Source organism: Chlamydotis macqueenii, chromosome 2 (genome assembly GCF_036417535.1).
Source record: "Chlamydotis macqueenii isolate bChlMac1 chromosome 2, bChlMac1.mat, whole genome shotgun sequence".
Classification (NCBI taxonomy): domain Eukaryota; kingdom Metazoa; phylum Chordata; class Aves; order Otidiformes; family Otididae; genus Chlamydotis; species Chlamydotis macqueenii.
Genome location: NC_141557.1, coordinates 35,131,627 through 35,148,189, shown reverse-complemented (window position 1 = coordinate 35,148,189; position 16,563 = coordinate 35,131,627). Strand labels below are relative to the sequence as shown.

The 16,563-nt window shown below is 41.8% G+C and overlaps 1 protein-coding gene across 3 annotated transcripts; it reads right to left on the bottom strand.

The window, feature by feature from the left end:
- Window positions 1-1,631: 1,631 nt before the first annotated feature.
- On the bottom strand, window positions 1,632-16,328 carry NFE2L3 (NFE2 like bZIP transcription factor 3). Of its 3 annotated transcripts, XM_086742532.1 has the most exons (5): window positions 16,191-16,328; window positions 15,839-15,900; window positions 6,589-6,687; window positions 5,552-5,635; window positions 1,632-3,165 (listed from the first exon to the last, which is right to left on the bottom strand). In XM_086742532.1, the coding sequence occupies exons 1-5, from the start codon at window positions 16,198-16,200 to the stop codon at window positions 1,954-1,956; spliced, it is 1,467 nt and encodes a 488-aa protein (XP_086598658.1). In that variant the 5' UTR covers window positions 16,201-16,328; the 3' UTR covers window positions 1,632-1,953. The 3 variants fall into 3 exon arrangements, with proteins under 3 accessions (XP_086598658.1, XP_086598660.1, XP_086598661.1); XM_086742534.1 differs by lacking the exon at window positions 6,589-6,687; XM_086742535.1 differs by lacking the exon at window positions 6,589-6,687 and having other exon boundaries at window positions 15,619-15,900; window positions 16,191-16,309.
- Between the last annotated feature and the right edge of the window lie 235 nt (window positions 16,329-16,563).

Sequence of the window (16,563 nt, the reverse complement as noted above, 5' to 3'; positions counted from 1 at the left end):
TCGTGCTAACTCCACCGTGGACTACTTTTTCTTTTTTCCTAGAACTAGACATAAAGTTTGTAATTAATCATATGTATCTGTTACCTGTTGCATGTTTTGGTTGAAGTTCATAAACTAGCGATTAAATAAATTTCTTGCGAGTACCAGTTAGGATAGATATCCTTCACAGTGATGCTTCACTAACAGCACTAGGGCCTCACTAATGAAAATTTCTACTATGAATTTCCTCTAGCAGTTTGAGGCTGTGGCAAAACCGATAAAAGAACAGATGCACAGATATATTTAAAGAAATATTTTAATATAAAATGCAGAGCAAGTTGTTTGAAATGGCTGATTTCAGTATCAGTAATTTTGTGCATTTTGCACTCTGAGGCAGTGCTTCCTTTTTAGAAAATACCATTTGATACTACCAGTTACTGTAAACACAAGTGCAAGCAAACAACATGATTTACATGCTAATGGCATGGCTTATTTCTTCAAAAAGTATCATTTGGCATTTAAACTGAGGTTGCGTGAATGTGTAGTTTTCATGTGTTTGGTGCAAGTGCTTTTTTTTTTTTTTTTTTAACATACCTGACCATAAAGTTGCTACACTGTCATCATGCCATGAGCAGCAAGCTTTTTTAGTACCAGTTTTATGGGGTTTATAAAAGATAAAAATGTATTTGTTGCTATTTAGCTATTAATATTAGTAATTATTTCAATATCTTAGAAACTTAAGGCCTCTTAACATTCCTTCCTTATCATTACATGCTTTTTAGGCCATCTTTTTTGCAGATCTTTTTCAAGCTATTAAATAGAAGAGGATACAGTGGTGTGGATAAGCATGTGAGTGAACAAATGTTGTCTTTTTCGTAGCACAAATAAATAAGTATCAAATTCACAAGCTCTTCTCTTCATTCAAAGCCACTAGTGGAATGTCACCTCATTATCACATGTATGGATAAATAGTAACTTAGTATACTTTAATTTACTATTTACTTTAAAGGTTTGGGGAAAATTAAAAAAAAAAAAAAAGATCCTTCTGAAATACCAGTTTTCAAAAGCTTAAAAAAACCTCTTTAGTACTTCTTGAGGAAGGTATCCAAATGGGAGGAAAAGGGAAGGTACAGAAGTAAATAGATCAGTGATACATCACAGAAACGAACAGGAGCTCATTCACCATCACTTCTTTTCATGAAAGAAACTTGAGAATGATTTGGTTGCAGAGGATGAACGTAAGACAATATTCAACCAGACAGTAATTACTTTTCAGAATCTATTCGTATATTGACCCTATGAGGTGTGAAATTAATTGGTACCTTATGTTTGCTTGGAGCTATGATGGTGAAAGTAGTGAGAAAAATACAATTGCCTCCTGAGCCTCTCTCCTCGAAGGAAAACTAGGAAAAGCAAAACTCCTGTACAAATGCAAAGCACTGTATATCTCTTAGAAATACAGAAATCCACAGTGAATTTAAGGTGAAGATGAACTTGAGCTACAATTTTTCTTTCAGTGCTAAAAAATAATAAAGTCACATTGTATATGAAAGAATCAAGTACTCAGGACTAAACCACATTTTTCTTCCGTGTGTAACTTTGATCTGAAGTTTGCTTTTTTTCCTCCCACTGATGTTCTCCCCCTGCCCCATTGCCAGAAAGTAAATTTCTAGTTCCACATAGGCCCATACAATTATGCTTCTACTGGTGGCCCGGCTCCTTTAATTCTAATTAAAATGAAACAGATTTCTGCATTCAGATTCCTCAGCTGGTAAACTTTCTCACACATCACAGTCTGCTGGGTTTGTCAGACTGTGAACTTGAAGTCTTTTTCCTCAAATGCAGTCTTCACTGTTTGTACTGCTGTAATCACTGACCTCCAGTCTTCATGCAGATATCTTTATCATTCGTTCAGGTTATAAGAAAAAACAAACCCACAAAAAAAGAACCAACCTTAAGTGATCTGCAGCCATCTTATTTTTGTTTCTGCTCTTTTTTGTTATCTTGTTTCTGTTCTGATTTGACCAAGTGTTTGGGTATTACGAAAACACAGCCATCGCTACTGCAATGAATGACGTACTGGCATGGGTTAAGAGCTCTACCTTGGTCATCCCTCAATCTACTGAAAATGTCACAGTATAAGTTATTCAACTTTTGCTTCATTTGGCTGATTGATCTGCTACACTGCGAGTGCTCCTTTTTAAGGCTCTCCTTTTGTGTCTGAAGATTACACACATCTTCTTCCAAGTTAAGAATTGCATTCAGTTTCCGTTTACGGCAATTTTGGGCAGCGACCTTGTTTTTTCCTCTTCGTCTGATGTCACGTAGGAGCAGTACCTGAGTATCTGTCAGATGGTTCTTTGCTAACACAGTGTTGAAAGAGTCGACAGGCATGCTCACAATTTCGTCGACTGAAAATGGTATTCTCAGAGCTTTTGCACCGCTTTCATCGCTACTAAGGTTTGTACCAGTAGAATTATGGCACTTATCCTTTACTTTGTTTGGTTTCTCCATCCGCATCTGCTGCTGATGCTCTGGAGTGGATGCTGCTTGACTTGGCAGCTGATTATAAGTGTAGCTTTGAAGAAATGGCTGAAGTGTGGCTTCTCTAGAACGCTCTGAATCACCTGGATGTTCCACATTGCTGTATTCAGTGTGTTCTTGGCAATGGGCACCAATAGCTCCTAAGCCATGCAAAGAAACAGATTTAACATCACTGCTGTACCCAACAGCACCTTCACTGCAGACTGAGTAAGAGGTGGTGCTGTGAGTTGAATTCAAAGACAGTCCCGAATCTGAGCCAGGTTCTTCAAAGAGCTGAGAAACTTCTATAGGGTCAAAGCCTTCCTCCAAAGCCAAAGACATGAGTTTAATTTCATCAAAATGATCATCATGGGGTGTTAGGTTTCTCATGTCAGTAGCTGAAAACTGCCCTGTCAACTTTGACCCATGAAGTAGTGATTCCGGATTTGTGATATTAGAGCTTGACAGAGGAAAAGACTCCTGCCTTTCCAAAGGGCTTGTTTCAGAATCAGATTGAGTGGAGTAGTCTGTTCTTAGTACTGTGGCATCATCAGGGCTGAAGCGGTGGCAAAGCGTCTGGGTGAAACTTGCATTGTAGTGTGAGGATGATGGGTCTCGGCCTCTACTAGAAGTAGCAACTTGTACGTCTTCCAGTAAACTTGTCTAAAAGATGATGGGGGGGGAGAAATGGGATCTTTTATGAAATGAGTGCCTCCACATCCCTCACTTACATAGTCTTGCTCAATTTATTTTTTAGTATTCCACTATTTGAATCTATTAAGTCAACATTTTATATGTTACATTCTACCTATCCTGAATACTTTCGCATTTGTACACAGCATAACCTGCATTGGCATATGGCGAGAGGGAGCGGGAAGGGTGCAGAAGAAAAGTGACTGAAGGGATGGGAGGAGGAGGACTCACGAAGGACACTGAGAGACTGATCAGCGTTGAGAGGTAGAAATAGGACTGTTGCTCTGCGTACATCAAACTACAGCCTATGTGTTACATCTGATCTGGTCTAAGAAAAGGCCCTCGGAGGAGCAGCGGTCCTGACCCTTCCCTAGTAGTGGTATTGACAATCATCTGATTCCAGGGTGAGCTGGTTCAAGGTGCTGATTAGAAAATTAACCTTGTAAAGGAGATAAATAGCTTACCAGCAGGATGTAACCAGTGAGAACAGAGGTGTAAGAAAAGAGGGGAGGGGGACAGGAATGTTAAGGTTGTGCTGTTACAGTCTCACTGCCTTTCTTTCACAATTCATAAAGCTTTTGGGGCTGTGAGCTGCCAGATTTGGCTTGGCTCCTTCTTAACTGAGGTCTATTGTGTTAAGATTTCAACTCAGCTCCTCGACTAATAAGTCTGGAGGAAACATCTCCCCCAGATCACACCTTCTGTGGATGTCTTTTGACTTTAAATTACTACTCCGTTTTTCTTTACAAAAATAAAGCTGCTGTATGATCCCTCAGCCCTGAAGTTCAGACAATAGATGACTGCTGCAATAGCACTAAGGCTCATCTTTTGTGGGCCTGGGTTATAGTTGCTGGGTCCTAGAAGTACAAAGCAACTGCCCAAGATTGTGTCAGGGTACTGGCTGACAAGTAGTTAGGAAATACATGGATACAAAAAACTTGAGAATGTAAATATATCAAGTAGGAAGCGTATGATATGATTCCTCCATAGCTCAGCATCGCTACTGTGGTGCAGGAAAGGACTTTTCTGGCTGCAGTTCATTGAACAAACAATGTAAAAAACTTTCCACGGGGAAGGAATGATGTACCATAAAGACCAGAACGTCTTAAGTTCTCTGCTATGCTTACTGGAAGCTCAGGTAACAGAAGAAATTCTTGGTTTACTTCTCCTAGGACTTTACCATGTACTAGACTGCCTGTAGTCTGTGAGATAGAGCTGGCAGAACCCTTGAAAATACACATTCTTAGCAAGTTAACTATTTTAAAAAATCCCTTACACTGTAAAGACTTGATACCTGCAAAAAACCAAGCAATTAATTTTCAACAGATAGCTTGGCACAAGATGGCAGTGCATTAGTAATCTTAAATAAAATATGCATGTGTATGTTGTTATAGCTGCATAAGGCTACAGCCAAATTCCTTTCAAATTCTGACAAAAACAGAGGAAACTAAACTGATGAACTTCTGAACCTTGTTAGTGTGCAATCCATTACCAAACGTGAACAGAGTGGGCTAAGAGGCACTATCCAACCCAGAGATTCCCAAAACTCCGTGTTCCAGAGATAGGCATGAGGTTATATGGAAAACACCAGGGACCCTGCAAGGCTCCTACAATGGGAAGCGTATGTAAGATGTCCTTGGCATATTGCAAAAAAAAACAGATGTAGGGAGTAGCTTCATGGTTAATGATTGCAGCTATGAGCTGCGGGAGAGGAGGGAGACTCCAATTAAGATAACAATTATTTCTTGTGAAGATGGACACCCAGAAAGTAAACAATAATATCAGAAGTGCAGAAGATAACAAAAGAAAATAAAATAGTTTTGCTGCTGAGGCTGTCTGACCTGATGGGCAGCGAAGATGGGTCTGTTCTTGAGGGGACCATCCTTGTAAGCACTTGACGCAATATTTATGACAACTGTAATCTTTCACCGGAAATGCTTAATAGCTGCTAGTGCTTAATAAATAACTCAGTATTGATCTAGAGAGACATACCAAAAGCTGCTGTATAAATATGAATTGGCATGAGGTTTCAGAAGGGGAATTATTTCTTGAACTAATTAAGTTGTCCAGCGGCTCCATCCAATTTTGAACACCAGGTCACAGGAAAGACAGGACTTTGTAGCTTCCATATCCCAGACAAGTTACTGGGGAAAATTTTTCCAAGTAGAGCCAATGACAGCTGCTGTAAAACGTGGATAGTAGAGTCTTTAATGTCTTCGGGTAAGTTTTACTAATGTTGATTTGAAGAAATATTCCGTAGGGTTTTTTTTTTACTGGATAAAGCAGAGTAAGTCATTATCCAGTAATCACTGACTGTATTCCAGTCTGTTAGCAATACATGTGTTTTCTCATTTACCTCTAGCATGTTTTCCATCTGCGATGAGAGAAGCTGTAAATAGCCCTCTAAGGAGAGAAGGGAATCTACATGGTTGTGGTTGCTCTGTGACAGAAGAAACAAAAAACGCTTTGTAAAGCACAGTTATTTTACATAAAAGGAGGTAAAAATCAAAGTCCAAGAGGAAACAGAGCACAGCTCTGTGAAACACTGCTGCTGACCCTACCATCAAGTCTTCATCCTGATGGGAGATGTAATGTGGCTAGAACAAGCAGAACTCCATGGCAGAAGCATCCCTACTTTGCCCCACAACAGCAGAACTGAGCTTTCCTCCTCTCTGAGGCTGCACCTACCCATCATTGTGGAAAAATCTAGTATTTTTTCAAAGCCTAGCTGCCAGGGCAGCGGCAAATGGAGGGACTGGCAAGAAACCCAGATCTGATGTTCTCAGATCTCTGAAGGTCTCAAGAAGATTGAAAGCTCTTTTCATTGTAGCTCTCAGAAAGAACAAAACCCAAAGTGCACCTGTTCCAGTTTAACACCATTAAGATTATTTCTCTGCCTTCTAGTTACAATATACATGTTACGACCTGAACAATCCAATCTCCCAAGTGTAATTCTACATCTGAGCATCAAGCTTTACATAAATGGTGAAAGCAGTGTAATTTAGCATCCACCTCTCAAGTGTTCGTAGGCCAAAAAAAAAAAAATCCTTGCCCACAAACACAAGACCTTCACAAAGGAGAAAATAAATCCAAACTGAAAAATGGTTAGTTGCAAGTGATTTCTGCAAACTTTAGAACATTTCAACTACATAAGCTCTACTGAAAGGGCAATTTTTTAGAAGGGCATCATTCACAAAGTATTGTCTGAAGTCACTATTCCTTTCCCGCCCTTCAAGGGACACTCCAAATGAAAAGAGGAAATAGATATTCCTTTCAAAACCATTCACTCCATTTCTTTCACTACTCTTTATCTCAGTGATAAGAGGCATGTCCTCCCGCACTTCCTCTTAACAGTTTTCCCTTCTTCCTTTTTTTTTTTTTTTCATCATTTACTTGATTTACGTCTTCCTCCTCTTGCAGTTCCAGCGGATCATCTCCTTGGCTTGGACAGCAGTCATCCAAAGCTTCGTGACATGCTTTCAGGTCAATATCCTGAAGACACAAACAGTTTTAAGAAGCAACACACTGTCAAAATTAATTTTTAAAATGCACTTTTTTTTTCCTTTTTTTTCTACAGCTATAGTAGTTCAAATAAAATATACACTGGACATGTCACTCATGTGGATGAACTAACTGTAGACTTTGGGGGCAGAAGGAGACCCATGTCAGTTCAGGAGTGCAGACACCGCCTCCTCTTTTGGTGCCCAGGCACTCAACTCATCTGCAGTAGAAATGGACATTCACAAACACTGGAAACAAATTGTAATCAACCAGACACACAATGATGTGATTTCATGGAAAGTTTGGGCTATCAGTGTCTTCTGGATGCCATTTCACAACAACATACCCGAGCCAGATAGACACTCAATGATGAAATCTTAAAACAGGCAATCATACATGGCCAGTTAGCAAAATCCTTTGCTTTTTCTTTCAGGAAAACAATCATGTCAACATGTATTGTAACAGCAGCTGTGATTCCCCATCACTTCCACATAATCATTACCCAGTTGCCATTTTTCCAAATGATGGGATTTTTTAAAAAATCTCTGGTAATGAAATTGTTCCGATTTAGTGGTCTAAGGAACATTTTGAAAGTGATCTTTTATCTACAGTCATATCAGCAGATTTTCAAAGTTTTTATTAGAGGGCTACTGCTAGGCATCACTGCTAAAGACTCTGCATATCTATATTTTTAAAAACTTTTATATTTCAGCTTTTATAGGGCAAATGTGAGTTATTAAAAAGTGAAACTCAGTGGAATGGCAGTGAGAAAACCAAGTGGCCCCACTGCATTGGTTCCACATATCCCCAGCAAAATGGTCTGGCAGGAGCAGGAAAGACAAGCTCTCAACAGCAGCAAGCGTAACAAGTTAGTGTTCTGTTCTGAAAGTCACAACAAATTTACTTTACAGGTTTTTTATGAAAGCATAAACTGTATAAAAACTGCAGTTGTAATATTCATCAAAATGTGTAAGAGACTTTAAAATTATTGCTTCATACAAAACACATTAAAAATTAAATGTAAGAAAGTTTAAAAATAGGACTCTGGAGTAAAACTAAATATAATTTGAAAATAAAGTATTATTACTTTCTTTTTATTAGTTCTATTTAAATTTATTTTTTTTAATTATGACAATTTTCTTTTTAACTGATTTTATTTGTTTGCTTTCAATTTTTCTGTATTTTCTCTTCAAGGATTGTAATTGAACTTTAATTTTATAAACAGTCATTTCTAACAACAAATAGATAAATAGGGCACTCATTCATCACTCTGATGTAAGAGGTACTTTCCTTCAATGATGCCCGACACAATTTCTAGCTATTAAAAATTATATTCCAATATAGTACATCTGCTTTGTCAGCTGCTGTTGGAAATCACCAGAGGAATTATTATTGCCAAATATGAGAAAACAAATTTGCTTTTCTAAACACACACACAGAGAAAAATACAGTTTTTCTCTATGTAGTAAACCAGCAGGAGAGCGAATTTAGTGTACGGGACACCGAGTACATGGTAGCTAGCTACCTGCAGACACTTCAATGAGTTCAACAGAGCTACTCACAGGCATGAAGTTTGTCCATTAATTTACATGTTTGCATGTAAATTTTTTTAATTTTACAAACAACCAACTTGTCCAATGAATATGATCTATTATCATCCTAATTAATAAAATTCATCATCATCATCAAAAGCAGATAAGAAGTCAAAGACAATGCTATTAAAGCCCTCAAGCAGCTCCTCTTGAGCTGAGTGGCCTGGGAAGCAGCTGCTGCTGAGGCAGAGAATTTGCTCCTGAAAAACATTACTACTCGACCGGCTGGCGAAGAGGCAAAGGCAGGGAACAGTTACAAATGTACTATCTATAATGTGATGCCTCGAAAAAGCACCTGTAAGCACAGGTTTTGAATACAGAAAGTGTATGGGTGACAACTCAATGGTTCCTATTAAAATTACCAGGGGTGCAAACACATTCTACTGCCAGGGAACAGAAAAACCTGTGGTAAATTTGTGAAGAGCCCACGGTGTGCCCTGCAGATCATTTGAAACCCTCAGAGTTCCACTTGCCTATGGTGGAAATCTACCTGCTGACGATGTCAGTCTGCTGAAGTCAATGATGAAGTTGATGACGGCCTTCCCATCATCGTGAGGACAACTGGATTGCTGGTGTGCCTGATGGGATGGCACCTTCCTGAAGAGAAACTAAATGCTCCTGAAGCTCGTAGAAATTTGTGAAGACTGTTATGGCTTCAGTTTCCCCAGGACACTAAAGACAGCTGAATTTTTAGATCTTTTCCAATTGATATATAGAGCTGTTGATCACTAAGGAGATGGGGAATACTTCTGACCATTAGTTTTAGGATTTATCTGGAGTCTGCATTGATTTTTATGTATCTTTTAAGAAGCAATAATGTCTTTGACTATTTTTTCTGCTAAGACACAGGCAGTGCCTTGGTCCCCTTAGTTTCCAGGCTGGGAGCCACTGACTGGATCACATGCCATTTTGTCCTGACCAACCTTTGGCTTAAGAACAGCACGGAGGTCAAAGACTCCCTCTGATCTTTGCCCAAAGCTCCTGTTGACGTGAACGGAGGGGCCAGTGGGGATGCGAGGGAAGCAGGGCCTCACATTTGCAATCATGACCATTCACTGTAGGGAATGTATCATCTCTACCAAACGAACTTAATAATGCTGCACTGTGTGGCTCTGAAGAAAGATTAGACTTACTACCACCGTTTCTTCCTCCAGCAGATGATATTAAATATACTCATGCCTGCTCACACTGATTATTACTGCAATAAGTTATCCATTCTTTAAAAAAAAAAAAATCTGTTTTCACCACTACCAGGGCAGTTTCTGAAGGAGCATCACCCTGAGACTAGCTTTTCACAGCAGTGGTGGCACGGATACAGTGCAGGTAAAATTGCTGACCGCACCAGCTTCTACATGTGGGGTCACTGCACTGACACACTCTCTGAGGAAATCATGTCACACAACCAGAATCTTTTCCCCTTAATTTCTCAGTTTTGGCTTTTAACAAAAATCCCCTGGATAATGCTGTTAAAGATTTACTCTCTGACATTACACTTCCCACCAGCTTGTTAGTCTTTCCAAATTATGAAGGACAGCTGGAAAATACTGCTGCACAACCAAATGCTTCTTTCCACACCTGCGCATCACTTGGGATTGATCACTGGGCTGCTGCTGTGGGGAAAATAGGGGGGTGCCTCCCCAAGAAACAGCCATATCGTATTTTTGAACAAGGCATTTCTTTAAAGAGAGCTTGGTTTTGCAGTCTGAATATACATCTAAGGAGAAAAGGGTAATACTGGATGCAAATACTACTTAGTATTTACACTTACACTGCCACAGTGAGTGTTTCTGTGTTGTTCCTTATTTTGCATTAATGGTAGCAGAAGCAGCTGTGATTGAATTACAGTAATACCACTGAGCCCAAGAGCTAGACCCACATGTGGGTGGTCTCTGGACAGAGAAAAAGTCTGATTCTTGCTGATTGTAGATGACTTGCTGTTACCACCAAATCCATTTATTGAAGCAGCCTTTCCACTTCTGCCACTGGAGGGTGTGGAAGTTCCCACCTCCCACAGCAGGCTGTTTCCAAACAGTAAATTGCAACCCTCTCTGATGACAACCTTCAACTTGCATTTGGAAGGATTTTTATGCAAGCCAAGGCAGGAGATTTACACTAAAAAACCCAACAAAAAAAAAAAATTAAAAATCCAAATATCTCAAGTTCTAATCTTGTTTCTGCCATTTCCTAGTTTCAGTTGGGCTAGAGAACACAATCTGAGACCAAGCCTGATTTACCAAATTATCCATCAGCCTTATACACTGGAGGGCTGGGCTCTAACTGTGCGTCTGCCCATTCCCCAATGTACAATTTACAGCAGGTCAATTACCAGATCCAGTTTGTCAGTCTTTGAAGTATGACAAATAGTAATTTATGTCAATTCTGCTACTTCAGGTGGTCCAAGAATCAATGAAGAGGTGAGAGAAAGTATGATTTTGTGGGTGGCCCAACCTATGCTTATTTGGAAAGATGCTGCCTGCTCTGGCAGGTTTTCTTGCTACGTTAAAACAAAGCCATCAGCTTCCAATTAAGTACATCAGAGAATAGATCTCAGCATGAATCAGGAGCACTGTACGTCAAGCTATCCCTCTGTATATCTCCTCCCCTTACTTCCCCCATCCATATATAATTTGTTGTCCATCAAACAATGCATAGGGAGCAGAACCTGTAATGATATCAAAGTATGAATAGGTCTACCGTGATACATTGGATGAGTGAACCAGACCCCTCTCTAGCAGCAGCAGAAAGCATAGGCAAGCTGTTTTCAGTTGTTAATCAGCACGCAGTTGGCAAACTGGGCTAAAACTACACAGCCCAGGGCTACAAGCGCACAAAAGTATCTGAACTAGCTCCGGAAGAACAGAAAGGCCTCACTGCAGCAGAACAGAGCAGATGGGTACCTGCCCCTGCAAAGCTCTGTTTCACCGCCATCAGACTGTGAGTTACCTCTACAACTATCCCAGCGCCAGAGCAAAGGTATATGGCCACCATTATTTGCAAAAGGACATCATCCTTAGTGCTGATTACTCAAGTATCCTGTTCACACGCTGTCTTCTAATTCCTCTACATTGTTTTCTTTATTTTTGGATTAAATATAATGATGCATAACTGGTTTCAGTTATCCATAACTGAAGCTGTTCTCACTCAGTGTAAATACTTCAAATGGTGCCCAAAGCCTGGGATGGATTCAGCCCCTCCAGTGATTTAATGCTGTGAAACTCAGCACTCAAAGAACTCTGCTCACATGAAGTTTTACATACCCTGACCCAAACTGGCCTTTCTAAACAGGAACATAGAGACTACAGTATAAACAACACAAATTATCCACTGTGCACCTTCCTCCTCAACTTTTGTAATTCATAAACAGCAGCAATTTTATGCTGTTAATTATTAATTAGAGCAAGTGTTCTTTAATCGAGCACAGGAATTCAACTCTTGGCAAGGGCTTAAAAATCTGTCATAGAGCATGCAATATATCCAGAAACAACAAACTTATTTGGTTTGGGTGGGAGCAGACCCTTCCTTCTCTGTCCCAGCCCGAGCTGGAGCACGTCTCACGGATGGTGGGACGAGCCAGCACAGCGACTGCTGCCCTCGTGCAGGAGCTGCCTCTTCTGCTGGCATGGGCAGCATCAGTGCTTGGGGGTTCACGTGATTTGGAAAGTGAGAACATTTTCACTGGTAAGATTCAGGCCACAGATGAAAAAATGAAGAGCTACATAGTCCATTCCTGCTAATCTAAATAATTCTGTGAAAGATAAAGAACCTATCCAATTTTTATACTCCCTTTCTTTAGATGTATACATACATATACACACACGTACGTCCACACATAGAAATACCGATACACAGGGAGAAAGGGAAAATAAAACCACTGAATCAAGTACGGCAGCTCTTAACTCTTGCAAGATCTTCAGCTAAGACACGGTTGTACTACAAGCTTCTTGAGACTTTCTATGTATTTGCGAATACTACTGCCATACACAGGACTGATGCCACATCTTGCAGCATCGAGGCCTCACATTGCCCCACACAGAGTTTTTAAGGTGCTTTGGAAAACAGGTCTCATGCATTTTGCATGTGGATTTGTGGATCAACATAACAGCTTTTACAGGTGTTGTCAGGGCAGGGTTACAGTGTGAAGCCTAAAGAAAATGCAGCCTTCAGCTGGCACAGTGGGGCACGGACTGCATCCCATCACCTGTGGGATGGCTTCTCTCCTTTCCCCAGCAGTATCAGGCCTATATCCAGTGCCAGCTGCATGTCCTTTTTCTGTATTTTTTGTTGCTCTTTCTATGCTTAAAACTTCAAAATTTACACAGCCACGCAGTGTCTCAATTTAGCGTTTTCTTTAAACACATTCCTTGAGCAACCCAGTAAAAATTTACAAGCACATTGGGAAAAAAATGAGCAGACATACCTAATTTTACCTGTGTGAGTAAGTCAATGTGACCTACTCACATATGGCCTACTCAATGTGACCTACTTGTGTGAGTAAGTTTAAGCAGGACCAAAAAAGTTAGGCAACCTTTTTTTTTCAATACTGGTTTTAGCACTCAAATAGGTGCCAGCATTTAAGGAGTAAGTGGTGCTCCCATTAAAAAGTCTTCCTTAAAAAAAAAAGATTGCAGTCTCTTCTTTTTTTTCAGCAAACTGTGACAAGGAAGACTAGGTGGTGCACAAACATTGTTGTATCTGGAGAAAAGGTACCATGAGAAATAATTACCCCAAAGAAAACAAAAGGTTCACTCTTAAGCTTTTTATGTATTTCCTTAGCAAACATGCCCACTGGAGCCTAAAATCTCGGTCTGGGGTATTCTGCAAATGGTAGGACCTTTCATTACTTCCATTTCCTCAAGTGAACTGATGTATGTTTTCCTGATTATTCAAAGTAAAATTTCTTTTTTTTTTTTTTGCAGCTCTAAAGATGTACTTCAAGATTCCCCCATGCAGGAACCCTGGTACTGTAGTCTCAGTCTTTAACATACATAGGAACCAAACCTCCGAGCTTTGATTCTGTAGTTGACTCCCCATTAGAACAACCCAGATCCATTAAACTAATATTCTAAGACATACAAGCACATCTTCTACCAACCATCCGCTATGACCTGCTGTAGGTAATGCCGGACAGTGAATTATGGATAGGATTCAGAACAAAAAAATTTTAAAAATGTAGTCTCTGCTGTGGTACAAACCCTTTATCCCTGGTCCTGTTACACACATCCGTCTAAGAAAACAGGTAGCAAGACTCTGAGATCATACGATTATTTTCTCCATTAAAAGGTGCATTTCAGAAAAAATAGATTTGGGGTTTTTTTATTACTAAGGCAAAAAAAATATTGTGATGTTTACATTTCATCAGCAAACTTAGGTTTGGTTACAGAAAGAGACTGAATGAAATAGTTCGCTGGGAGCATGGTGAATACAAAGGTTAGGGCTGATGCCAGTCTGTCAGGCAGCAGCTGAACGCAGGAACCCACCTGTGTGCTTTGCCTATTGTCAAAGACAGAGTGGTCAGGCTGTCCTAACACTGTGCTACACCTCTTCTTAGCACAGAACAGAAAAATAGGCCAGGCAACCCTTCGCAGTTTAGCATGCTCCAACAGCACGCTTCAGTCACCAAACTCATTTTCTTTGTCATCTGCAGATGTCTTCCAGAGTGGTTTTAAATACCAGTTCCCTAAGGATGAGGATCAACAGCTTGCATTGTGTTACCAGCAATGTTCTCAGCAGGGACTGGAGGCCAGTGAATAAAATTAATACAGGGGTGGGCGAATCCAGCTGTTAACTTTTCAGAACGTCACACAATCCATCCCACAATACGATGCAGAACAAAACAATCGCTTTCATCTGTTTACACAGGCTCCTCATCCTGATGTAGTGTGGATAAGAGAAACACTAAAAATAGCTCAGGTCTATTTTCACAAAAGGCAAAATGAAGGTTATGAATCAGCTAAACCACTTTGAAATCCATTATACTGTTACAATAACGTTTTGACAGCACAAGTGGACTTATTCAAACCTACAGAGGTCACCTTTAAAACTTAAGATCAACTTTTTCCTCTTGTGTTTCATGTTTTGGACCTGTCATGCACTTCAAAAGAAGTCTGGTGGAACAGACACAGAGGTTTTCACTTAGAAATCCACTTATGTTCTCCGTCAAGAACTGAACACTGCCTTATCTTGCTCCAATCATTCTTTCACTTAAATAAAACGTGCTTAAGAGAGAGGTCCAGACATACATTTAGCAAAGAAATTAATCATCTTCTCTCCACAGAAACAAGTGATCCCTTACAGTTAGGGTGTAGAAACTAGTTTTGCAACTTACAAAAATAACCAAGTTAACATATGGGGAAATAGAAAAAAAAAAAATAAAGAGGAAAAATGGAAGAAGGAAAAAAGAAAACCTGCTATGTGACATAAATATAATAATTATCAGTTGATGTTGATCTGTTAATTCATAATAAGAGCCAGCTATTCATAACTGTTCAAAAGCAACTTGAAAAATGTTGCTAGTTGAACTTGATATTTCAAAATGTACCGAACATGACAGTCACAAAATCATGACCCTGGCATTCCTGTATCTTTCGTATCCACACAGCGACTCACAAAAGTCTGAGACCATAAACTACCCGGGGAAAAATGAAACTCTATGCCGACTTCACTCAGAGCAGCGTGTGCCCACTAGTGACTTCAGCCAGAGCAGCAGTGCCTGCAACTGGAGCTGGGCTGACCTGTGAGTTACCGGCGGGCACGGCTCTTCTGCAGGACGAGGGGCTCAGGACACAGAACCGCAAAGGGCCGCACCGAAATAGCGAAAACCGGTGCCGCTTCCAGAGGCCACGCTGAAAACAGAGACAGACGCAGGGAGGCTGGAGGTTCGCCCTGGCACAGCAAGGCTCCCAAGATGTAGGAAATGTTCCTGACAGGCGTGGTTTCCAGGCCAGGACAGGCGCCTGCCCTCCCCGGGCTGAGCGGTGTGGTTCCGCTCCCCACCGCCGCGCACGGCGGAGAAGCCGCATCCCTGCAACCGCATCCCCGCATCTATATCCCCGTCTCCAGCCGCCCGCACGAAGACGACCGAGGCGATCCAGGAGGAAACGCTGAGAGGAAGAAGCCGCGGTCCTGCCCTCGCAGGTGACGGGCGGCGCTGGGGTCACGCGTGGGCCCGGGCCCGGGCGGCTCTGCAGGGTTCGCTCCGCCCGGTTGCTCGGTTGGCAAAAGGCTGCCCGACATCACCGCACAGCGCCCACCCGCCGCTTCCTCTGCTCCCTTTCGTTCCCCGCCACCGTCTCCCCCCGCCCCCGGGCCGCCCCACCGCCCCCCCCCTTACCTCCGCCGTGGGGCCGCCGCTTCCCCCGGTCCGGCTGCCGGCGGAGCGCGAGGAGGCTTTTTTTAGGGGGCGGAGGGGACCCGTCGCTGCCCGGCGGCCCCGCAACCAGGCGCAAACCCGTCCCTGCCGCCTGGCCCCGCTCCGCGCACACCCCCCGCCCCCGCACCGGGCTGGGGGGAGGGACAGGGGCACCCCGGCACCCCGGCCGGGCCCCCCTCACCTGTGTCCTGGGGGCTTCGGGCGTGCCCGGGGGGAGTAACGGCCTCGGGTGGCTGGGGCGAGCTAAAAATGGGGGAGATGAGTTAGAAACAAGGGAAAGAAAATAAAATATAAAAATGCAAAGCGATTCTCTACCTGCCCCTGGTAGAAAACGCCCTTCTTCCCTCCCTCCCCGACTTTTAGAATCCTGTGTCGTACCCCCCCCCAAAAAAAACCAAACCCAAACCAAAACAAAAAAACCCAGGTACAGATTTTAATTACAATCAGCCTGGTATCTAAATATCTCCCCAATGCCTTTGCTTTCCCACCTGCATTTTCCACAGCACACGTACTTAGCCCTAACCCACACTTACTCTCGCACATGCTGGGGATGTCTTTTCCAGCCGTTTTGTTCTCTTCCTTCTCTGAAAAGGCCTTCTGTCACTTCTCATCGCTCCTGCCTATCTAAGTGTTTCAGGCTTGTTTTGGCATTTACAAAGCGCAAGGCTTTTCGGGCAGCCCCCCTACAGTGCCACTTCTCCAGCGATAAGGGGGTGTGCAGTGGGTGCAGTTCCTCACTGCTCCGTTATCAGGGATGACATTTCCCTTTTTTCGTTGTGTCCCATGTGATACTATGCAATGGGTGGGTTGCAATACTCCTGGCATTCGCTTGCCCCTTGCTTCTTGAATTCCAATAAAATAACAGTTTGCTTTCAAAAATCCAAATGAACTGGAATCTGATACAGT